Source organism: Balaenoptera musculus, chromosome 1 (assembly GCF_009873245.2).
Source record: "Balaenoptera musculus isolate JJ_BM4_2016_0621 chromosome 1, mBalMus1.pri.v3, whole genome shotgun sequence".
Taxonomy (NCBI): Eukaryota; Metazoa; Chordata; class Mammalia; order Artiodactyla; family Balaenopteridae; genus Balaenoptera; species Balaenoptera musculus.
The window spans coordinates 67,671,005-67,694,348 of record NC_045785.1 but is presented as its reverse complement, the minus strand read 5'-3'; the positions used below and the strand labels follow the sequence as shown (position 1 = coordinate 67,694,348).

Sequence of the window (23,344 nt, the reverse complement as noted above, 5' to 3'; positions counted from 1 at the left end):
CTCTAGGCGCGCTGGCATCAGTAGTTGTGGCTCGGGGGCTCGGTAGTTGTGGCTTGTGGACTCGAGTGCAGGCTCAGTAGTTGTGGCGCACGGGCTTAGTTGCTCCGCGGCATGTGGGATCTTCCCGGACCAGGGCTCAAACCCATGTCCCCTACATTGGCAGGCGGATTCTTAACCACTGCGCCACCAAGGAAATCCCTGTATATATATATATATATATATATATTTTAAAAATTAATTAATTAATTAATTTATGGCTGTGTTGGGTCTTCGTTTCTGTGCGAGGGCTTTCTCTAGTTGTGGCAAGCGGGGGCCACTCTTCATCTCGGTGCGCGGGCCTCTCACTATCGCGGCCTTTCTTGTTGCGGAGCACAGGCTCCAGAAGCGCAGGCTCAGTATATATGTTTTTTTAATTTTTAAATTTTATTTTATTTTTTTTTTATACAGCAGGTTCTTATTAGTTATCTATTTTGTACATGTTAGTGTATATATGTCAACCCCAATCTCCCAGTTTGTCCCACCACCACCACACACGCCCTTTTTTTAAAAATATTTATTTATTTTATTTGTTTATTTGGCTGTGCTGGGTCTTAATTGCAGCCTGTGGGATCTAGTTCCCTGACCAGGGATCAAACCTGGGCCCCCTGCATTGGGAGTGCAGAGTCTCAGCCACTGGACCACCAGGGAAGTCCCAGTACTGGGCAATTTTGAATGATTTTTTGAAACACAGATACTTTTCAGTTGAACTCTTTGAATTTTTGATTGTTCGTTCTTTTTTTTTTTTTAATATTTATTTATTTATTTTTGGCTGTGTAGGGTCTTTATTGCGCACGCGGGCTTCTCTCTAGTTGTGGCACGCAGACTCCAGAGCGTGCAGGCTCAGTAGTTGCACCACACAGCCTCTTCAGTGGTGTTGCATGGGCTCCAGAGCACTTGGGCTCTGTAGTTGCGGCATGCGGGCTCTTTAGTTGTGGCACACAGGCTCCTTAGTTGTGGAGCGCGGGCTTAGTTGCCCGGCGGCATGTGGGATCTTAGTTCCCCGACCAGGGATCAAACCCGTGTCCCCTGCATTGGAAGGTGGATTCTCAACCACTGGACCATCAGGGAAGTCCCTGATTGCTCATTTCTAAAATAAAAACTAAAAATCACAGATTTCTTCCTAAAAATGTTTTCTTCCTCAGGCCAGGATTTGTTGTGCCTACTAATCTGTTTCAAGGAATTAAAACTGTAAATCCAACATTTCGGGGGTATTCTCAGCAGGTACGTCTTTATTGCTTTTTATTCATAATATTAATCTTTAATACATTTGCAAAATGCTATTATGCATTATGCTATTATATACTCATTTGCAATTCTAAGCATAATAACCCCATATATTTTTGGCTTACATTTTTCCACATTTCTCTTAATTTCATATTTTTCTAGAAATTTTAAATTTGGGGGTGTTTAAATATGTCAGTATATTCTAGTGCTTTTAGCTTTGAAAAGTTCCACATCCAGAGATAAATTTTACCTGTATTTTCTGATTTAATTAAAAAAAATTCTTTAGACATGTGTCATTTATTTCACATTACAATATAATCCAAATTTAATTTTTTGCAAACAGCTAACAAATTGTACGAAACTACAGATTTAAGAATTTTCTTATCTGGTTTTAAAAGTTTCTTCTTTATTAATTTTTATGCTTACATTAATATATAATAAGGTCTGTTTCTGGGCTTTCTAATCTGTTTCATCGACCTGTAATTTTTTGGATTGATACCAATGGCAGTTTCAATTATTGTACTTTATATAATGTTTTTTTCATGTTAATACCTGGTCCTCACATATGTTTCTTTTTCAAAACAATACCTGTTCTCTGTTAACTTTTTCTGTTGCAAATTCCTGGATCACAGAGACTTGGTAGACATAAGTTGGGGCCTACGAATTTGTATTTTCAATAAACATTCTAGGTTGATCAAGGATTTTTGAGATACAGTGCAAAATTGGATAAAGCTTTAGTTTTAAGCCAAACTTATACTTGAATTTAGGATATCTCTCTGAATTCTTATTGTCAGATGAGGCAAATCCTTACTCCTCAAGTTTTTTAAAATAGCAGCAGTACTAAAGCTGACCTCCAGATCATCTTCAGTTTTTTGTTGCTGTTGCTTATTGTTTTTTTTAGTTTTAATTGAAATACATGTTCAGTTTTTTAAGTACTTTTGTTTTATTTACATAACTTTTTAGAACTTAGTGCTTCCTATCCCTCCAATGCCTTATGTCTACAAAGTTGTATTTCCTTAGTATAATGCTACACATTTAGAAATCAGTTGCTAACCACATTTTGTATATTTTCTCATTTCTACATACATGTATTTTTAATGAAATGGTAATATCTATGTTGCTTATATATTAGGATGCTCAAGAATTCCTTCGATGTTTAATGGATCTGCTTCATGAAGAACTGAAAGAACAGGTCATGGAAGTAGAAGAGGATCCTCAAACTACAATGACTGAGGAGACCGTGGAGGAAGACAAGAGCCAGTCAGATGCAGATTTTCAGTCTTGTGAATCTTGTAGCAGCAGTGATAAAGCCGAAAATGAAAATGGGTCTAGAAGCTTTTCTGAAGATAATAACGAAACAACAATGTTAATTCAGGATGATGAAAACAATTCAGAAATGTCAAAAGATTGGCAAAAAGAGAAGATGTGCAATAAGATTATTAAAGCGAATTCTGAAGGAGAATTAGATAGAGACTCTGTGTCTGAAACAGTTGACTTGAACAATCAGGAAACTGTCAAAGTGCAAATACACAGCAGAGCTTCAGGTGACAATTTTTATAATTTGCAAATGATAGTGTTTCATTTTTAGACAAAGGGTGCAAGATGTGTTTATATTTAAGATGATATTTGTAATTTTACCATTTTCTGATTTGGGGAGAGCGGAATTAGCTTGACATGTGACTTTAGAATACATTTCTAATTTACATGTTAATGTTCACAGTTTATATTTAGCATAATAAAAATGAAATAGAATAATTAATAGCTTTAGCTTAATATTTTGTGTGTCGTATATGACATTATAGTTCAACCATACTAATTGAAAGAAAGAGGGTATTAAATAGATGTTACTTTTGGGCTTTCTAACTAGTAGAGTTTAGTACTATTTGCATGTGAGTGTTAAGTTAATGTCATTTAAAGCAGATTTGGTTGAGATCTGCAAAATAGCAAAATAATCCAAATTGTAGACTGTTAGATTTAGATTGCTGTCATTGGAGTCATATCAGCTACGAAATACTTGGTGTATGTTTGGCATAGGAGTTTAATTAACTATAATGAACCCTGTTACGATAGATTATACCATAATACATGTCATTGTTCCTTTGGGAAAGAGCACGTGGCCAAATGAAAGATAGTTGAGCTAGGTTGCTTTGCATTTTACATTTATTTCTTCTAGGGTTAACTTGTGTTAGCTTAATGTGGTATTTAATTCTCCAAAGCACGTAAAATTAAACCATCAGAGGTTCAGATTCTCTGACCTTAAAATAAGTGGTAGACAAGGAACATAAAAAATTTATCATTTGTAATTACTGAAGAGTAGGAACTACTAAACAATTTACTTATGTTTTTGAACCCCACATTTTTTCTGGAGGAGAAGGATACTTTCTTAACCACAGGAATACTTGTGGTTCACCCATGTGCAGTACATAAATGCCTTCTAGTCAGGAAAACGTGTGAGGCTCCTTGATTATACTGATGTTATGTTAGAAGTTTAGATGTGGTTAGAAGTTGTTTAGTCAATAGATATGTGAAATTTCAGTATTGAAAGACTTAGCCGTCTGCTATCTAGCCTTTCCTCATCAAAAGCCTGATTAAGCCTGATTACTTGACATACTGGTTCTTTATTGTTCCATAGCAAGTTTATTCTTACAATTAGTAACTAATTGATGACCTGGATTAGGGATCTGGGCTTTTACATTTTCTGATTGAAAAATGTGACAAAGACCGTATATGACACGCAAAACCTAAAATATTTACTATCTGGTCTTTCACAGGAATCATTTGCCAATCCCTGACCTAGATGATATTAACTTTATTCCCTTCTGAAAGGCTAGAGCGAGTCTCCTCCTCTTTCTTCCCGCAATATTATGCAGTCTGCTTTTAGTTATGGTTGGGATAATGAGAAATGCCTCTGTGAAAGTAATAAAAGTCATTTATTTTGCATTATCTGGAAAATTCCCTGAAATCATTCTGTTTCAGGGTCTGTTATGTATAATTCTCTTTTCTTCACTCAAATACTTTTTGAGCAGTCTCTTGCCCTGGAATATATGTTATGTACTAGGAACCCAACAGCAAATCAAGATAGATCTCATAGAGCTTATATTTTCTTGATTCATAATTTAATTCCAAAAAAGGTGTTTTTTTCTGACAGAGGGTTTTATTTCCTTTTATAACAGAGTAAAATAATTTATAATTACTTTATGCCTAAATTTCTTGTTAGATTTTGCTTACTATGTCAGTTTGGGAGGATAATCTCTTTTTCTCCCATATGGTTTTAAAGCTTTCTAAAAAACTGCCCTAAATTGCTTTTGTTTTTTAAATACTAAGTTAGGATAAATATGATCCTCTTTGGCTTTATATTTCCACACTTATATTTGCACACTTTCTGGATTGCTTACAACAGTAATGTGTTATAAACGTTAATTAGATTCCTAGGGGGAAAATCACTGTTAGTTTGCTTAGCAAGCGTAATGTCTATCAGGTATTTCACCTGACATTTATTAATGTGAATTGTGTTCAAAATCTCAGATGAAGAAAGCTTTATTTGACAGGTGGAATAATTTTACTATTTAAGGTAATAATACAAATTTTAAATATTACAGAATATATTACTGATGTCCATTTGAATGAGCTGTCTACATCACAGACCTTCCCATCAAGTGAAGGTGTTAACCCACGTTTATCAGCAAGCCCTCCGAAATCAGGCAGTTTGTGGCCAGGATTGGCACCCACACACAAAAAAGGTAGAAGTTTCAGTTATTCAGGTTCCTTTGCTTTGATAGTTTAAAATGTTAATTATGAAATATTATTCAAGCTTTTTAAATTGACAGCATACTTTTACACAACCATGATTTAAAATTTTTGTGTGTGTGTGGCACAAATTTACATACAACAAAATTCACTCTTTTGGTGTAGGGGTCTGAGTTTCAACACGTGCATAGATTGTTACCATCACCACAAACAGAATATAGAACAGTTCCAGTACTCCAAAGAATTCCCTTATACTACCAGACCATCCCACTACTCCTACCAAAGCCCCAGCCCTGTGAATCTGTTCTCTATTCCTATTGTTTTTCCTTTTCCAGAATGTCATATAAATAGAATCATACAGATGTAGTCTTTTGAAACAGGCTGCTTTCACTTAGCGTAATGAATTTGAGATACAGTCACATCGCAGGTCTGAATAGTTCTTTTTTATTACTGAGTAGTATTTCATTGTGTGACTGTACTACTGTTTATTCACTCACTGACAAATACTTGAATTTGTTTCCAGTTTTTGGCAATTATGAATAATGTTGCTATAAACATTTATGTACTGGTTTCTGTATGAACATAAATTTTCATTTGTTAAGGGTAAGCACCTGGATGTGGGGTTATTGGTTTTATGTTAGTTTTATGCTTAATGTTGTATGAAATTGTTTTTCGGAGTGGCTGTATCATTTTGCTTTCCGACCAGCTATGTATGAGAGTTCCAGTATTAGAAAATGTAAAACTGTAAAACTCTTATAAGAGTTTTCATGACCTTGTGTTAGAATTCTTTAAAGACATCAAAGACATCAAAAGCATGATCTGTAAAAGAAAAAAATTAAAATCTTTCTTGGCAAAAGACACCATTAAGAGAATGAAAAGATAAGATTGGAAGAAAATATTTGCAAATCGCATAGCTGACAAAGGACTTGTATCTAGAATATATAAAGAACTCTCAAAGCTTAATAGAATCCTTTCTTCAAATAAAGCCTTACTTGGAAGCAAAAACAAATAAGTAAAAGCAAAACTATTCTGGTTGAAGTCAAGATGGGAAGCTGAATACTTTCTATTTCATCATGGTTTCTCTTTGAGGTTTTTGTGTGTGTGTGTGTTTTCTTTAGGTAATGCTTTTGAATGGTATTTTGACAGATTTCTTCAGCATAGTAATTTTGCTGTTAAAAGATTTCAGAAAAAAATGCTAAAGGAACTACTTTGATTTCTAAAAAAAATTTCTATACTTGTTTTTCAATCCTAGCTCAGTCTGCATCATCTCCAAAGAGAAAAAAACAGCACAAGAAATACCGAAGTGTTATTTCAGACATATTTGATGGAACAATCATTAGTTCAGTGCAGTGTCTGACTTGTGATAGGGTGAGTATGAAAGAATTATAATACACAGGAAATTTCTTTCAAATGCTCTTTTTAAAAAAAAACCTGACAAAATGGTGTGAAAGTTTAATTTCTTCTCCTTGTTGTTGATGATTATACAGTATTTCTTGTGTTTGCAGAAGTATAAATTGATTCTAGGAGTAGAACTTGTTTTTTGGAAGCAATAGTAACATACTGATTTAAGGATGGGTCTTGACCTGTCACTGGACAGGCATGCATTTAGCAGGAAGAATTAACTTAGTTCTTCATCTCTGGTCACATACAAAGGAGATATGTTGCTCAGCAATGAGAATTTGTAACACATGCATATTCTCCCAAGGCTGATGAAATTAGTAGGAAACTGTTGTTATTCACAGACACAAGGCTATGTATATATCTTCTCCACTTGGTTGTATGGCTTGTAAATATTTTCCCATGTTAAGTTTGGATTCAGATAATAAAAGTAGTATCATGTTCATACACAAGAGCATGAATGAAAATCATCATAAGATTTTTAATAATACCTCTAAATTCCTGAGTTTCCTAGAGGTTTTCTTAAGAACAGTTTTACTTCAGTGCAGTGATGAATATAGTTAAGATGAATGTAAAATGACCTATCTCAAAAAAAAAAAAAAAAACCCAAAGTAAGTTTTCAGTTATTGTGTTAGAATTAATTCAAATCTAAGGGTTTTCAATAGGGTTATCTTAATGTAGGCTATTTTGTTACCAGATATTTAAATGGAATTATCCTGAAATGTTTTCAGCTGTTTAGGTTTCGCATCTTGTTTTTTAAGCTACATTTAAAAACTATCACTAGAGGTCATTTTCAAAAATAAATGCAGTAGTGCGTAACAGTTTGGACCTCAGGCTACAGTGGCTGTGTGTGAGATACTTCTCTTTACTGCAATGTCCTTGACTAATGGGGATGTTAGTAGTTACCTCATAAGGTTTATGTGAAGATTAAATTTAGAACAGCACTTGGTACAAAGCAATTTTGCTTTCGTTATTACTATTTTAGCTTTGTTATTACTATATAAAAAGCAGTTTGTTTTTTTGTTCTTTCTTATTATAATTTGCTTTGATCTTTGCCGTCTAAAATCTATCCTCAGATGTTTGTGCTGGATTATTTTCATCCCATTCTTAAAACACAAAACAATTTTAGGTGTCTGTAACCCTCGAGACCTTTCAAGACCTGTCCTTGCCGATTCCTGGCAAGGAAGACCTTGCTAAGCTGCATTCATCAAGTCATCCAACATCTATAGTCAAAGCAGGATCATGTGGTGAAGCATATGCTCCACAAGGGTGGATAGCTTTTTTCATGGAATATGTGAAGAGGTATGTATGTGTTTTCTTTGTATTAGTTGATTGTTAAAACTGCTGTTTCTGCTGTACTGGCAGAACATTTCCTTTCTTTTTTCTATCAATAATGTTTCAGGTTTGTTGTCTCATGTGTCCCTAGCTGGTTTTGGGGTCCAATAGTAACCTTGCAAGATTGTCTTGCTGCCTTCTTCGCCAGAGATGAACTAAAAGGTAAGAAATACGAAATAGTTTTCATCTATGGCTAAACTGTTGTGAGTGATCTAAAATACTAGTGGGACTAAATATAGAATGTATTCATAAAAGCTGAGTTTTTTTTTTTTAATTTATTTTTGGCTGTGTTGGGTCTTCGTTGCTGTGCGCGGGCTTTCTCTATTTGCGTCGAGCGGGGGCTGCTCTTCGTTGCGGTGTGCGGGCTTCTCACTGCGGTGTCTTCTCTTGTTGCGGAGCATGGGCTCTAGGCGCGTGAGCTTCAGTAGTTGTGGCATGTGCGCTCAGTAGTTGTGGCTCGCGGGCTCTAGAGCGCATGCAGGCTCAGTAGTTGTGGCGCACGGGCTTAGTTGCTCTGCGACATGTGGGATCTTCCCGGACCAGGGCTCGAACCCGTGTCCACTGCATTGGCGGGCGGATTCTTAACCACTGCGCCACCAGGGAAGCCCGAAGCTGAGTTTTGAGGCAGCTCAAATAGTACTTGCCCATATTGCCACAGTGCCAGTATCTACCGTGACAACATAAACACTATAAATAATATCCTGAAATAATTGATACAAATTCCTATAGTACTAGACAATACGGTATTTGAAGTGTCTAAAGTCTTCTCTGGGATTGAAAAAAGAGAAAATTCAACCAAGATATAAAAAACCTACTTGTATATCTGGATTAGTCTGAATTTCTCCATAGTATTTAAGATCCAAGCCTTCACTATTTTTGTGTGTCCAGCACCTTGCTTGGACATATAACAAGCAGTCAGTAAATTTTGTTGAGTGAATAAGTATACAGGATGTTATTTGAGATACGCCTTCAAGGTTGAAAAAAGAGCAGGTAAAGGGTGTTGTAGGCGTGGTAAACGTGCTGACTCGAGCAGAGACTAAAAAATGTGAGCCTTGTGTTACTGTTCTACGGGTTCAGCATCGCAAGCTCAAAGAATTGCAGAACCAAAAGAAAATAACTTGCTTTTAGTTTGAGAGGAATGACCAGATCTGTTCTGTTTTCAGGTGACAATATGTACAGTTGTGAAAAATGCAAAAAGTAAGTGTCATTGGCAGTGCTTTCAATTGCATGTTTTGTATTTTAAATGGTATTTTTCTTGGTAATTTGAATTGGGCATGTGGGGTTAATTTTCCGTTTTATTTAGAAAAATATAAAGGCCAGTAAGCTTTGTCCTAGTGAAAAATGACTGGTTGTTCTGTAAAACAAATCTGAGGTTAAAAATTTAACAAATTTAATAGGCTTAGCTAAGATGTGACAGTGTATTTTAAGATATAAAATAAGTATGTAATTTTGCATAAAACATTTTCCAAATATGTTGTAAATATATACTAGGATGTATAACATACATTTTTATTACATAGGTTAATTCTGTCATCATAAATAACGCAATATTCTTTTCTGGTTTACCACCTTAACAGGCTAGATTTAGGAAGTGAAAGTGACTATAAAGGTACATAGTTTCAAGTTTGTGTAAAATTCACAAAGGTTATACCATCTCTAATGTTACCTGCTGTATGAGGGCTGAATAAAAAAGACAGTTAAGAAAAGTATGATTTTATTTCTTTATATCTACTACTAGCTGCCTTTTTCTATCTTGTAATAAGTTTAGGCTTTTAAGGCTTCTTGTTGATGAGTTAGAAAAGAAAAGTAAATGGAGAATTGAAAGCAAATATGTCTGAGGTAGAGTGAACTGGAAAATTTTTCTGAATCTCTCTGATAGAAAAATAATGGCCTACGAATAAGATCTATTAATAGAGTCTTCATAATACAAACTTCTGGCTTTTGTCAAAAACCCAGGGAAATGTTGATCTGCAGCTGTTGGTCTTCTTCATCACAAAAAGGAATAGTATATTGTTAGGTCAATAAGGAAGAAAAGCTGCCTTGTACTTTCTAGAAAAAAAATACACCTCTAGTGAATTGGAAAGTATTTATTATCAGTTTGTCCTTGAAGCCACAGCTTATACCTGAAGACGGAGTTGGCCCAGAGGGGGGAATCTTTCTTGGAAAAACAGTGCCAACTAGGAAAAAGATAATAGTGAAGATGGAAAAGAACTTGCATCTACCCCAGAATCCAAAGTAGAGATCTGTCAAATATAAATTAATATTGATTATTGGGAATTCCCTGGCAGTCCAGTGGTTAGGACTCCACGCTTTCACTGCCGAGGGCCCGGGTTCGATCACTGGTTGGGGAACTAAGAGCCTACAAGCCGCTTGGTATGGCCAAAAAAAATTTTTTTTTGATTATTAATAATAACCACTCTATTTTAAGTTATTTGTTTTCACATTTAGGAATAAAGGTTGTAATATATTGACCTGACCAACCAATTCTATAAAATTGGGATTTTATTTTACCCAGTTTTACATCCTATCTGAATGTTATAAAGGCATAGCCAGGCCATAGATAGTAGAAGATTTTCATCAAAGAATTATACAACTCTAATTTTTTATCACTGATGTCTTAATTTAAGTAATTTTTTTTACAATAAGGGGTTCCAGTGTTTTATTAGTATTTTTTTAATTGGTAGCGTATAATTCAGTAGTAAGCATTTTTAGTCTGATACCTTTATTTCTGCATTTTCTAAAAGATTTTGCTGTATATTTGAAAATACTAAAGGTTTTGTAGATTTGTATGGGAAACAGGTTTATTAAAATTGGTTTTCTCTTTTCACCCCTTAGATTGAGGAATGGAGTAAAGTTTTGTAAAGTACAAAAGTTTCCTGAGGTATGGGCTTTATCACAATTTAATTTATTTTATGTGATAGGTAAGGCATTAATATAACACAGGGTAGTAAATTCTTTAGCTTTGGTTGAAGAATGGAATGGTTCTATTGACCAGTGGCTGTGTATACCCTATTAAGATTATCCATTTTTAAAATACTGAGTTGCATACCAAATAAGTGCCTTTAGCAGTAAAACTATGTTGAACACAGTTTAATCAGATACTGTAGGGTCTTGCAGGTATAAAGTGTAAAATTGGAGAAGCCAGTAGCTATGAACTTAGGAAGTACCATGTTTCATCATTTCCACATTTTAACATCTCTGGAATCAGGTTATCAGAATTGCAGGATAATGTTTAATCTTGACAATATGTATATTTAGTAGACTCTTATGTAGCATATGAAACAGTAGAATTTTAAATAATCCTACGTTTCTCCTTTAAAAAGATTTTGTGCATCCATCTTAAAAGATTCAGACATGAACTGATGTTTTCCACCAAAATCAGTACCCATGTTTCATTTCCACTGGAAGGCCTGGATCTTCAGCCATTTCTTGCTAAAGATAGTCCAGCTCAAATTATTACCTATGATCTTCTGTCAGTCATTTGTCACCATGGAACTGCAAGTAGTAAGTATCCAAGTTTGACATACGTTTTTAGATTTAAAAAAAAAGAAACATCTGAACTGATCTCTTAAACAAGACCTGATTGAACAAAAGAAAAAAGTATAAAAGTAGATTTTTATTAATTATTTTATTTTGGTTATTAAACACATGTCAGAAATTTTAGGAAATTGAATAATTTTACTCTGAAGTTTAAAATACTGGAAATTATGTTTTTATGTAAAGCTAAATAATAAGGACTTTAACATGATTATTTTTACACTGGGTTTTTAAGATTACGTTCTCTGTCCTGATTTTCATTTCCTCAAGTGGTGGTGGTAAGGGTACCTACTGGAAAAAAATATGAAGATAGTTCTTGCTATATCTTTTTATTACTGAAATTATTTAAATTTTTTCTGCTTAAATTCAGGTGGACACTATATTGCCTACTGCCGAAACAATTTAAATAATCTCTGGTATGAATTTGACGACCAAAGTGTCACTGAAGTTTCAGAATCTACTGTACAAAATGCAGAAGCTTATGTTCTCTTCTACAGGTGAGGAAATAGCTCTCCTGGATAGGCTGTTTTGACAGATATGACAGAACATCTCATGTTGAGGTTAACAGTGACTTCTAAGACTTTCAAAGTGGATTGCTGAGTAAAGATTAGAAATTGTTTTGCTCTCATTTCATTATGTGAGTAAAAATGAAAGGTTGCATGCAGAACGATCTTTTGTTAAGAGAATGTTAAGTCATTTAGTTGAAGGGCAAAGGAATATATTTTGTTTTAGAAAGACTGGTTTTAATTTTAAAAATTAGGCACTGACAGTAGGAATTAAGAACCAAATTTTCTCCTAACATAGCTAATAAAGGAGGTATTGGACTTCCTTGGTGGTCCAGTGGTTAAGACTCCACGCTTCCAACGCAGGGGGCATGGGTTCAATCCCTGGTCGGGGAAGTTCTGCATGCCACGTGGCATGGCCAAAATAAAAATTAAAAAAAAAAAAAAAGGAGGTATTAATATAAAAATAAATCCTTGGTACCTTTTAGTATCTTCTAAAAGATTGTAATAACAACTAAAACAGGAAAGCAGATTAACTGTTTAGATCTTATTAACAATCATTTGAATGTCTGTTCTATAGCAATAGTTACGTGGATACTAGTAGTTAAGATATAGTATTACCCCTAGAGTGTGTAATGTAGTGGGGGCAGGGTGGAACAAAGTATATTTCTCATGAATAATTTTCAAGACCTAACAAGAGTCACAGTACAGTCCACCCTCCATATCCATGGGTTCCACATCTGAGGATTCAACCAATGGCATATTGAAAATATTGGGGGGAAGAAGATTCCAGAAAGTTCCAAAAAGCAAAACTTAAAATTGCACACCAGTAACTATCTACATACCACTTATGCTGTATTTACCAGTGTTTGCATAGCATTTACATTTTTTAGGTGTTATAAGTAATCTAGAGATGATTTAAAGTATATGAGAGGCTGTGCATAGGTTATATGCAAATGCTACACCATTTTATATAAGGGACTTAAGCATCCACAGATTTTGGTATTTGCAGGGGTCCTGGAACCAATCCCCCATGGATATAGAGGGATGACTGTTAATGTGTGTGCTAAGTCTAATAAGTGAGCGGAAAAATCCACTTACTAATCTAATGGAGTAAAATGCATATTAAATTTAATGAATCACTGTCCCTTAATAGGAAGAGCAGTGAAGAAGCACAAAAAGAGAGGCGGAGGATATCAAATTTGTTGAACATAATGGAACCAAGTCTCCTTCAGTTTTATATTTCTCGACAGTGGCTAAATAAATTTAAGACCTTTGCTGAACCTGGCCCTATTTCAAATAATGATTTTCTCTGTATTCATGGAGGTAAGAAACTCTGTAATGGAAAGTAGTGGTAGGGATTTGCTGTTAAATAATTTACAAATAGGGAAAGAGCCAAGAATTTTCCTCTTCCATTTATTTTCCATTTCCCCATCTACATTCCAACTTAAATGGGTTTAATTTGCTATGGTTTCAGAAATTAGCTTTTTCTTCTAATTATAGGCAATCTGTAGCCTTTTCATAGAACAGATATTTACTGAGTACCTGTTCCAAACTCTGTGCTAGAGCCTGAAAATACCAGAAACACTATTTCTATTTGCATAGCTTTAATTTCATAGTAAAGACAGATGCATAAACAGGTAATTATGGTGCAGTGAACACTTCTATTGCCCATCATTTTTCTCAGCTGAGAGACATGCAGCTCCAACTGTATCCGTGGCTCTTATCCCTTTTGTCTAAATGAATAGCTTGGCTCTTTTCCTAACTATGAAAATGTACTCGGAGTTTAACAAAAAAACCTCATGCAGTTATTTGCTAAATGTAATTTATGCCTTTGTGACTGACTGTGTTAGTGCTTGTTCCCATGACAACCTTAGTGTGACACCTTAATTAAATTTCATGGTTGAAGACTCGATATTCTCATTAATTAATTATTTTTGCAGTGAAACCACAAGAGATAGTAGAAATGTCCCGTATTGGATTTAGAAATCTAAACCTTGAAAATATTTCTGTATGTGGATTTTTCTCTTATTATTTCCCTACTTGAGCTACTAACTTAAGTCTCTTTCGGTTCCGAATCTCCCTATAATCCTTTTATGGCATTTATCTGTGCCTGCCTTTTATTATGGTTATTCATATAAATTCTTCATTTCTACTGCTAGCTCATAAGCTCCATGAAGGAAAGATTGTCTCTGATTTATCTCTGGCTTGCCCCAATACACAGTCAAGGCTTAGTAAAGATTTATCTAAGTTAAGTACTTGAACATCTTGGTTAACTTACTTTTCTCTATTTCAAGAAATATGTTCATCTTTAGGAACGTATTCTTATACTTAATTTTTAACCTTTTGGGGAGAGCTTTTAAGAATAATGATTGGAAAAAATGCCAGTGATTAATCAGTTAAAAGTAATATAAAGGAATTTAAGAATGAGACAGACCCATTTAAACTTTTTTAGGTGTTCCTCCACGAAAAGCTAGTTATATTGAAGACCTGGTATTGATGCTGCCTCAGAACATTTGGGATAACCTATATAGCAGGTTTGTTTTTTTAAAATCAGACAATATGGTATTGTGGAAATCAGTTTGTGAAATTCGTTAAAAGGAGATTGGATTATTTTGTATATGCTCCCTGTGCTGTATGTTGCTTATGTGGAATAGTCCCTTCTTCCTTCATTTATTCACTCTGAAGTGTGAGTAGAGAGACTTTTGTGGCTAGTGTGGCCCTAGTCTAGATAATTAATTCTAAGTTTTATGTTCTGATGATCTGCATCTCTAAAAGTATGCTGTGATATTTTTCTTAAATATTTTTTCTTAAATATTGACAATAATTCATTCTATGAATTCTTACTTAGTGGCCAGGGGAAGCCTCCTTCTAATTAAAACTTGATTAAAACTGTGGCTGTGTATAACTGAATTTTTATATGTTGTATACTAACTTTTGACAGCCACTTCTTTTACTTTATGTTGTTGCAACAAACATATTTTGTAACAAAAGTAGCTGTAAGGGAAAGTTGAAATACAGATGAATCAGTAAGTCAATAAACTGATAAAATCAGCGACCCTGAAAAACATAAAATCAGGTCCTTACGATAATTTGGTTTTTACATTTTACTAAAACTTGGACACATTTCCGAGAACATCAGCTTACTTCCAGATTATCATACTTATTAAATTCTTCATGCATTAGGTATGGAGGAGGACCAGCCGTCAACCATCTGTACATTTGTCACACTTGCCAGATTGAGGCGGAGAAAATTGAAAAAAGAAGAAAAGTTGAATTGGAAATTTTTATTCGGGTAAAAAGATGATGCTTTTCAAATTATAAAAATGATCTAGAATAAAGATAAAGAACTGACAATTAGAGGAACGATGTTAGTGAAATGATTGGATGAAAGAGTTGTAACACATTTTAAGTCTCATGGGCTCATAACAGTGAGAGACCCCAGTCAGGTGACTATAGTTCTAGTGAGTTAAGTTCTTCTTTTGGGGGTTTTTGTTTTCATGGATTGGTAATAAATTTTGTTTTATGTATTGGCACTGGCAAGAAATCTCCTTATTGAAATGGTAAATTATAAGTTTCCTTAAGTTAGTGGTTTTTCTGAAAGCATCTACTCAGATTGCATTCTTTACTTCCACCCCTTTGTGAAATATAATATTGTATGGGGGGACTCTCTATACTTATACCTAGTTCCCACAAAGTGAGTATGTTATGAGGCATTTCTTGATTGCAAGCAACAGAAAGTCTGATCACAGAATCAATAGGAAGAGCTGAATAACCAGGTTTTATGGACAAAGACTAGTATAGTTCCATTTGTCCAGGTAGCAAGAAGTAAGTTTCTTCAAAGTGCTGCTGTCAGTAATACACCTCCAACCATTTATTTATTATTCAGATTCCTAGTAGAGAATCCTACTAGAGTTTGAGTCACCTGAGAGGCATGTTCATTGATATTTCTATTGAAATTATATTAGGTGGAGGGATAATTCTATAAGGGAAGATTGAGATTCTTTTAGTAAAAGAAGGAGAGAAGTTAATTGAGCAGATATTATAGATGAACAGTACATTCCATGTTGTGGCCACAGGCTTCTTTTCATAGATTTAGGGGTGTTTTTTTTGTGTGTGTGTGTGCCCTTGCCTAAAGTAAAGAAATTTTCACATACACAGGAAGGTATTACAGGTGTGGATTGATTTATTGTGCTTGAGCCTCATTTGCTTTCTAAATATAAGGAGGCAAATTTTAGTTGAATATTAAAAGTAGTTCATTCCACGAATGCTTAAATAAATGGCTAATGACTATATCCATTAGGGTTTGTTTTTTTTTTAATATTTATTTATTTATTTGGCTGCGCCAGATCTGAGTTGCGGCACACAGGACCTTCATTGCCACGTGCAGGATCTTTAGCTGCAGCATACAAGCTCTTAGTTGCGGCATGCATGTGGGATCTAGTTCCCTGACCAGGGATTGAACCTGGCCCCACTGCATTGGGAGCATGGCGTCTTAACCACTGGACCACCAGGGAAGTCCCATACATTAGGGTTTGATCAACAGAAGCCATTCTAAGTCTTTTGAGTAGAATAGGAATACAGGCAATGAAAGACTTAAATAACTACTAAAAAGACTGGGCAGTGAAGATCAAGAAGACCATAGCTGACTTTCAGGAAATCTGGAAGGCTGCCATACTGGAGGTAGGAGTGGGGACAGTGGCTCAGAGTGGGGTCTCAGAGCCCAGACAAGGTAAAGAAAGCTTCTCTGTAGTGGTGTGGGCCTGGTCAGGGATGTTGGAGCCCACGCAACGTAACAGTGGATGCCCGTGTTGGCTGGAGATTGGTGTGTGAGGCGGCACAGCTTAGTGGTGGTGGTAAAATTGAGGGATTGATTCCATGTGTAGGATTGATCAGATAATATGAGTGTAATGAGAGCCAGATTTCTTATTGTCAGATAAGGGAGTTACAGATATCAAAAGAGAGGAAACTAAAATGGACTCTTTGTTATTGGATTAAAATTGTAGGCATCTTTGTGAACTCACTGTGATAGATACATATATACATATAGAGGTATAAATGTGTGTATGTGTACACATATATAGAAATAAATGATGCACCTAAGTTAATTTCCTAACTCTGGCACTGCAAAGGCCTGGAAGCAGTAATAACTCCAGGAGGATTGAGCCTACCTAGCTCTCTTCGGATCTTGGCTTCTAAACATCTTTCTCCAGTAAAAGGAACCAGCCCTCCTTGGAGAAATGGCTGCTTTCAGGGCCAGGACAGGGGAATTACAAGATGAGCTTGGAATTTCTTACTGTTCCAGAAATTAAAGAAGTTTTTGAAGAATCATGGGGAAATGTCAAAAGTACATAGAAGCCAGCTTGAAGAGACTTTTACTTGCCAAATTTGGTACAATTTATGCTTCAAAATAAATTATAATGGTATTATAATGCATTAAACAAAATAGGAGATATTGTGTTCATACTGTTATAAATAAATAAGTGAATAAATTGAAAGACTGATGTGGAATGGAATATTAACATAGTTCCAGCTTATTCCCCACAAAATACATATTAATTTCGAAGAGAAAAGACTAAGCAAGAAGAGTCTGGCACCAACTCAATGAAGTCATTAAAGTGAACATCAGTAGCAGTGGAACATATCAAAATCATGTGCTAGGATAGGATACAATGAGAAGAACACATCATCACTTGTTTGGTAGACAGTGCATAACCTGAGTATCAAATGAGGAAAGCCAGGCAGACCCAAATTGGGGGACATTTTATAAAACAACTGGCTTGTAATCTTCAAAATTGTCAAGATCGTGAAAGTCAAGACTGAGGAACTGTGCCACCTTAAAGGAAATATGAAGTTACATGCAACAAGTGATTCTTGCTTGTTTTTGTTTTTTGTTTGGTTTTTTTTTTTTCGTCTGAGTGGCATGTGGCATCCTAGTTCCCTGACCAGGGATCGAATCCGCACCCCCTGCAATGGAAGCGTGGTGTCTCAACCACTGGATCGCTAGGGAAGTCCCAACAAGTGATTCTGAACTGGATCTTCTGGCTATAAACATTATTGGATCAATTAGAAAAACTTGATGGAGTCTGAGGATTAGGTGCTAGTATTATATCAATGTTAATTTCCACATTTTTATCATCTGTGTTAAACGTGTAGGAAAAAGTCCTTGTGTGTTTAGCAACTTACTCTGAAATGGTCTAGGAAAAGAAAATTTCTTTGTATTGTACTGGAGTTTTCCTGTAAGTTTGAGATTGTTTCAAAGCTAAAAAGAATTTTTTAATTGCACAAAGCTTCTGGAAATTACCTATGTTGCTTACCACTGGCAAGTCTCAGGAGAATGCTCAGAAACTTGATAGACTTGATAAGCCGCTAATCCCAGGACCCTGGTGGGTTATCCCGAGGATGCTGCTGTTAAAGACGTTAGCTGCCTATGGCACCGAGTGAGGGATTCTTGGGAAGATGCTTGGAAGTGGTGGCAAAACACTACTTGTGCCATCTGTGGAGGCCTCAGTCCTGCCACAGCTGCCACCAGAGGACGTGGGGGAAGTTTCTCTTTCTCTTGTGCCTTCCATATATTGCATGTATCATTGGCAGTGGCTGATCTGGAGCACTACTGGCAAGCGATCCTGGAAAGTGAAGTCTTCTCTTTTCATAGAAGAGAGAGTAAGAATGAATGGAAATGATGCATTAACAGATAATAAATACAGTATAGTTTGCCCCCCTTGTCATATGCATTCATACAGCAGCAACAACAGTAGCAGTAGTATCATGTTTCTGCCTAACATGATGCAGCTAGCTCATGTACCAATAGATGCAGCATTTATCCTTTCCCTAAACTTAGGAAACCCGAAGTCCCATCAGTCAGTATATCCATTTCTGGATGATGATCATTCATATTTAGTTCAGTCAGTTTAGTCATAATCTCCCTTTTATATTCCGCAATCTAAAGAATAAACCATAAGATTAACCATCAACAACATACCTTATATGAAATAGAGGAATGAAAGAAAGGAAAAATAAATTGGTAATTTTTCACAAATTTAGAAATATTTACAAATATGTATTGGGTTGGCCAAAAAGTTTGTTGGGTTAGTGAATACATTGTTCAATAAAATTCTCGTGAAAATGAAAAAGGTGTCTTTTAGTTCTACTTAAAACCAAATGAACTTTTTGGCCAACCCAGTGCATGGGGGAAGGAAGAAATATGTGTCTACAGCTTATAACTACCCATTCCATATTCTCTGTTTTCTCAGCCAGCACTTCAGCTGGTTAGTTACCTGATAAAGTAACCCAGACCTTCGTTCCTGAAGAGTCTGAGCTCTTTGTAGTCTTGCCTGTGTTAGATTTCTCTAGTTTATGAGCTTTTAATCTGTGGATATGGAAATACTGAATGGTGCTTATAGTGGATTGAATGCTGGTCCCCAAAAAAGGTGTTTCCGTGTCCTAATCCCTGTGAATTGACTTTATTTATGAAAAGGGTCTTTTTATATATAATTAAGGATCTTGAGACAAGATCAACCTGGATTATCTGCATGGACCCTAAGTCTAATGATAAGTGCCCTTATAAAGAGATGCACAGAGGAGAGATACACAGAGAGAAGAGGTGAAAGCCATATGAAGACAGAAGACAGAGATTGGAATATACACTCACAAAGCAGAAGGTTGAAGAGGCAAGGAACCGAATCTCCCCTAAATCTCCCCTTCTTCTCCACAAGAAGCACGGTCATGCCTACACCTTGGTTTGGACTTTTGACCTCCAGAACTTTGAGAGAAAAAATAATCTGGTTTCAGCCACCAAGTTTGTGGTGATTTGCTATAGCCCCCCTCTGAAACTAATACAGTGGGTATAACCTGATTTTCAGACATAGTTCTCCCTGTTTCTGTTGTGTAGTAGTCATTTTATTCTACTTTTCATATAGCCTTACCCCCTTTGCCTCTTGGTTCAGTGACATGAGGAACCCAAAATGGCCAGAGGAGTGTCTCATCTTCCAGTCCAGTAAAATCATTGTTGTGTCCCTTTGGAACCTAATACCTCTAAACTAGTAGAGGCCAAAGTTGTGATAACTAGAAGCAAAAAAGCTTTTGTGTCAGTAGGTAGTAATAGATAAACTCTCCTACTTCCTTTACCTGGTACCTACCCTCATGCTTTCTGGTTGTGGGAAAAACAGCACCATAGGGTTGTTTCTAGTTTGGGGCATATACTCCATCCTATAGGATAGTACCAACCCCACAGTGTTTTGCCACCCAGGCACAAAAACAGTATTCAGTAGGCCAGCAACTTTTAGGTGATGCCATATGGTAAAGTCAGTGAATTCTATGGATGTGAGCCTATTGCTTCATTTATTTTGTGTAAAATTTGTTACATAATCAGAGGTGATATGGGATATCATCTCAGGAAATGAGACATTCAGTAAGACCAACAATGGTGATACTGGAAGAAACATTGTAGGTTAGGAAGGTAGGCCCAAATCCAGTTCTAAGCATTTGTAAATCATTTATCATCAAGGGGCTTGTATATATCCAGATTATATAATATAAAGAATTCGTACAACTCAAGAAGATAGATATTCCAATTTAAAAATAAGAAAATATTTTAATACACATTATCCTTAAGATATGAGTGATAAGCACATGAAAAGGTACACACTCTCAGTAGTCATCAGTAAAATGCAAATTAAAGCCACAGTGAGATACCATTACACACTTCTTAGAATGGCTAAAATAAAGAAGTGGACAATATCAAGTTCTGACAAAAATGTAGAGCAACTAGAATTCTCATATAAACACTGTTGGTGGGCATGTGGTGTCACATGCCGGATGACAACCAGTTTGACAATTTCTTATAGGTTAAACAAACACTTAGCACATGAGTCAGCAATCTCACTCCTAGGTATTTACTCCAGAGAATGAACACTTATGTCTGCAAAAACCTGTACACAAATGTTCATGAGCAGAATTGCTCATTATTGCCCCAAACTGGAAATTGATATGTCTGTCAGGTGGCAAATGGATAAAAAAGCTGTGGTATACTACTAAGCATAAAAAAGGTAGAACTACTGCTGCATGCAGCAATATGATGAATCTTAGGAACATTATGCCAAGTGAAAGGAACAAGACAAAAACGACTATGTAATGTCTAATTCCACTTATATGAAATATCTAAAAAAAAGATAGGGACTTCCCTGGTGGCACATTGGATAAGACTCTGTGCTCCCAATGCAGGGGGCCCAGGTTTGATCCCTGGTCAGGGAACTAGATCCCACATGCATGCCGGAGCTAAGAGTTCGCCTGCCACAACTAAGGAGCCTGCGAGCTGCAACTAAGGAGCCCTTGAACCACAACGAAGACCCAGTGCAACCAAATAAATAAATTAATTAAAAAAAAAAAACAACACAAAGTAGGTCAGTGGTTTCCTGGGGCTGAGAGGAAGTGATTGATTGTAAACTGGCACAGGGGAGTTTTTGGAGTGTCAGAAGTGTTTTAAACTGGATTGTGTTGGTGGCTGCACAATTATAAACTTACTGAAAACCATTGAACTTTACACTAACGCTGTGTGGATTATACTTTAATGAAGCTGTTTTATAAAATGCAAGTCTATAATTATTCCATAAAACTAGGGTTTTTTTTGTCTTTTTCTACCACCACCCCTTTGAAAAAAAGCAAAAAAGCAATGTCTTAGTGTAAAAAAATAACAGGACTTACCTGGCGGTCCAGTGGTTAAGACTCCAAGCTCCCAATGCAGGCGGTCTGGGTTCCGTCTCTAGTCAGGGAACTGGGATCCCGCATGCCACAAAAAAATTTTAAAAAACAAAACAGAACACTAGAGTACAAAAATAGGTGCCCTTGCTAGACTGGAAATTAAGTGGAGTTTCTGAAAAATTGAGAAAGCAGATAGGATCAGTTTGAAGAAGCGAACCAATGTCATGGGAAATGACCACACAGGCTTTAAGCATGGAAGCGTCAGATACTAATAGTGATCTCAGCACTCTGCCCCCTGCATTGTACTAAGCAGCAAACATGAAGGCGTCTGCTTGGATTGAGCAGTGAATGTGGACCCTTGGGTTGGTTAAAGAAGGCGTTACCTTAGATAGCTTGTAATACCTAGAAAGAATTGTGTCTTCCTAAGTTATGCCTTAAAATAAATGATTGATCCTCAGAGAGATGCATAAGGATATTGTATCCTAAAAACAAAACAAAACTCAATAGATGGGTTGATTGAATGGCAGAATAAATACTGCTGGAGAGCATATTAGTGTACTGAAAGATCTAGTGAAGGGTTTCTCCTAAAATGAAGCACAAGGATAAACAGGTGGAAAACAAAAGTTTTGACACGTTGGATAGATACAGAATCCAATGTTTTTCTAATAGGTATTTTAGAAGAGAGTAGAGAGGTGGAACTCCTTTTAGAGCAACAGTGTAATTTCTGAGAACTAGAGAGAAACAGATGCCTTTAAATAACTGGGGTGATTATACTTAACTCAGTTTTCAAAAGCCCCCACCTAGACACATAAGGAAGAAATGTCCTAATGCCAGAGAGAAAGAAAGTCCTGAAAGTGTCCAAACCTGGTAATGCTGTGAATGAAACGGATTCATCTGACAGAATCAGTCTAACATTACGTTTCAGAAATCTCAGTTCTCTAAGGATAAGTTGTACATCACAGGAAATCCAAACTTTAATTCTTTACCTGGAGATAAACATGCCTTGATTTCATCAGAGGCAACCACAACATTATTCATTGTCTTTCATTGTTCTGTGGAAGCAGCTACCTTGTGTCCCAGAAAGATCCTTGCCCTCAAAGAGCTTACATTTAATAAATAACAAATACATTATATATCAAAAGGTAATGAGTTCTATGGTGAAAGAAGATATCTAACAGGATAAGAGGATCAGGAGTATAGTGATGAGGGGAGGAGTCAGGTGCAGTTATAAACAGTGGGATCAAGATCGGCCTCATTGAAAAGGTGACATTTAAGCAAAGACTTGAAGGAGGTGAGGGAGATATTCAAATGTCTGTAAAAAGAAGGGATACCCATGCAAAGGCTTTGAGAGACAGGAATGTATCTGCTTGATTTTGGGAATAACAAAGAGGTTTGTGTGACCACAAGTGAATAAATGAGGAGGAAAGTACTAGAAGATGAAGTCAAATCATGGGGCCAGATCATAGAGGTACTTCTGAGGTATTATTATAAGGATCTCTGGGGACAATGGCAGGGTTTGGATTAGATTTGATCATAGGGGAGAAATGAGCTGAACTTCACTGTTTTTCTCCATAGGTAGTATGTACCGTGGGCATTTAGTTACCCAGCATGAGATATCTTCAGGAGTCTCACTGTCTTTTCACACTATTACAATTAGATAATTTTCAAATACCCTTCATTTTCCTCAGGCCCTGTTGCTGTTTCTCTCTCTCTTTTTTTTTTTTTTTTAAATTTATTTATTTAATTTATTTTATTTTTGGCTGCGTTGGGTCTTCGTTGCTGCACGGGCTTTTCTCTAGTTGCGGCGAGCAGGGGCTACTCTTTGTTGCGGTGCACAGTCTTCTCATTGCGGTGGCTTCTCT

The 23,344-nt window shown here is 36.0% G+C and overlaps 1 protein-coding gene across 4 annotated transcripts in view; it reads left to right on the top strand.

Annotated features, from left to right (window-relative positions):
• Nucleotides 1-23,344, top strand: part of USP33 (ubiquitin specific peptidase 33) — a 62,960-nt gene that overhangs the window by 34,541 nt on the left and 5,075 nt on the right. For 2 of the 4 annotated variants that reach the window (XM_036869097.1, XM_036869083.1), the window contains 13 exons: nt 1,182-1,260; nt 2,396-2,807; nt 4,863-5,003; nt 6,263-6,378; nt 7,538-7,710; nt 7,811-7,905; nt 8,907-8,940; nt 10,579-10,624; nt 11,067-11,247; nt 11,651-11,777; nt 12,940-13,109; nt 14,239-14,320; nt 14,970-15,078. In XM_036869097.1, the coding sequence (XP_036724992.1) occupies nt 1,182-1,260; nt 2,396-2,807; nt 4,863-5,003; nt 6,263-6,378; nt 7,538-7,710; nt 7,811-7,905; nt 8,907-8,940; nt 10,579-10,624; nt 11,067-11,247; nt 11,651-11,777; nt 12,940-13,109; nt 14,239-14,320; nt 14,970-15,078 (1,765 nt within the window). The remainder of the gene's footprint in view (nt 1-1,181; nt 1,261-2,395; nt 2,808-4,862; nt 5,004-6,262; nt 6,379-7,537; nt 7,711-7,810; nt 7,906-8,906; nt 8,941-10,578; nt 10,625-11,066; nt 11,248-11,650; nt 11,778-12,939; nt 13,110-14,238; nt 14,321-14,969; nt 15,079-23,344) is intronic. The other 2 variants (XM_036869074.1, XR_005021855.1) reach the window with 2 other exon arrangements.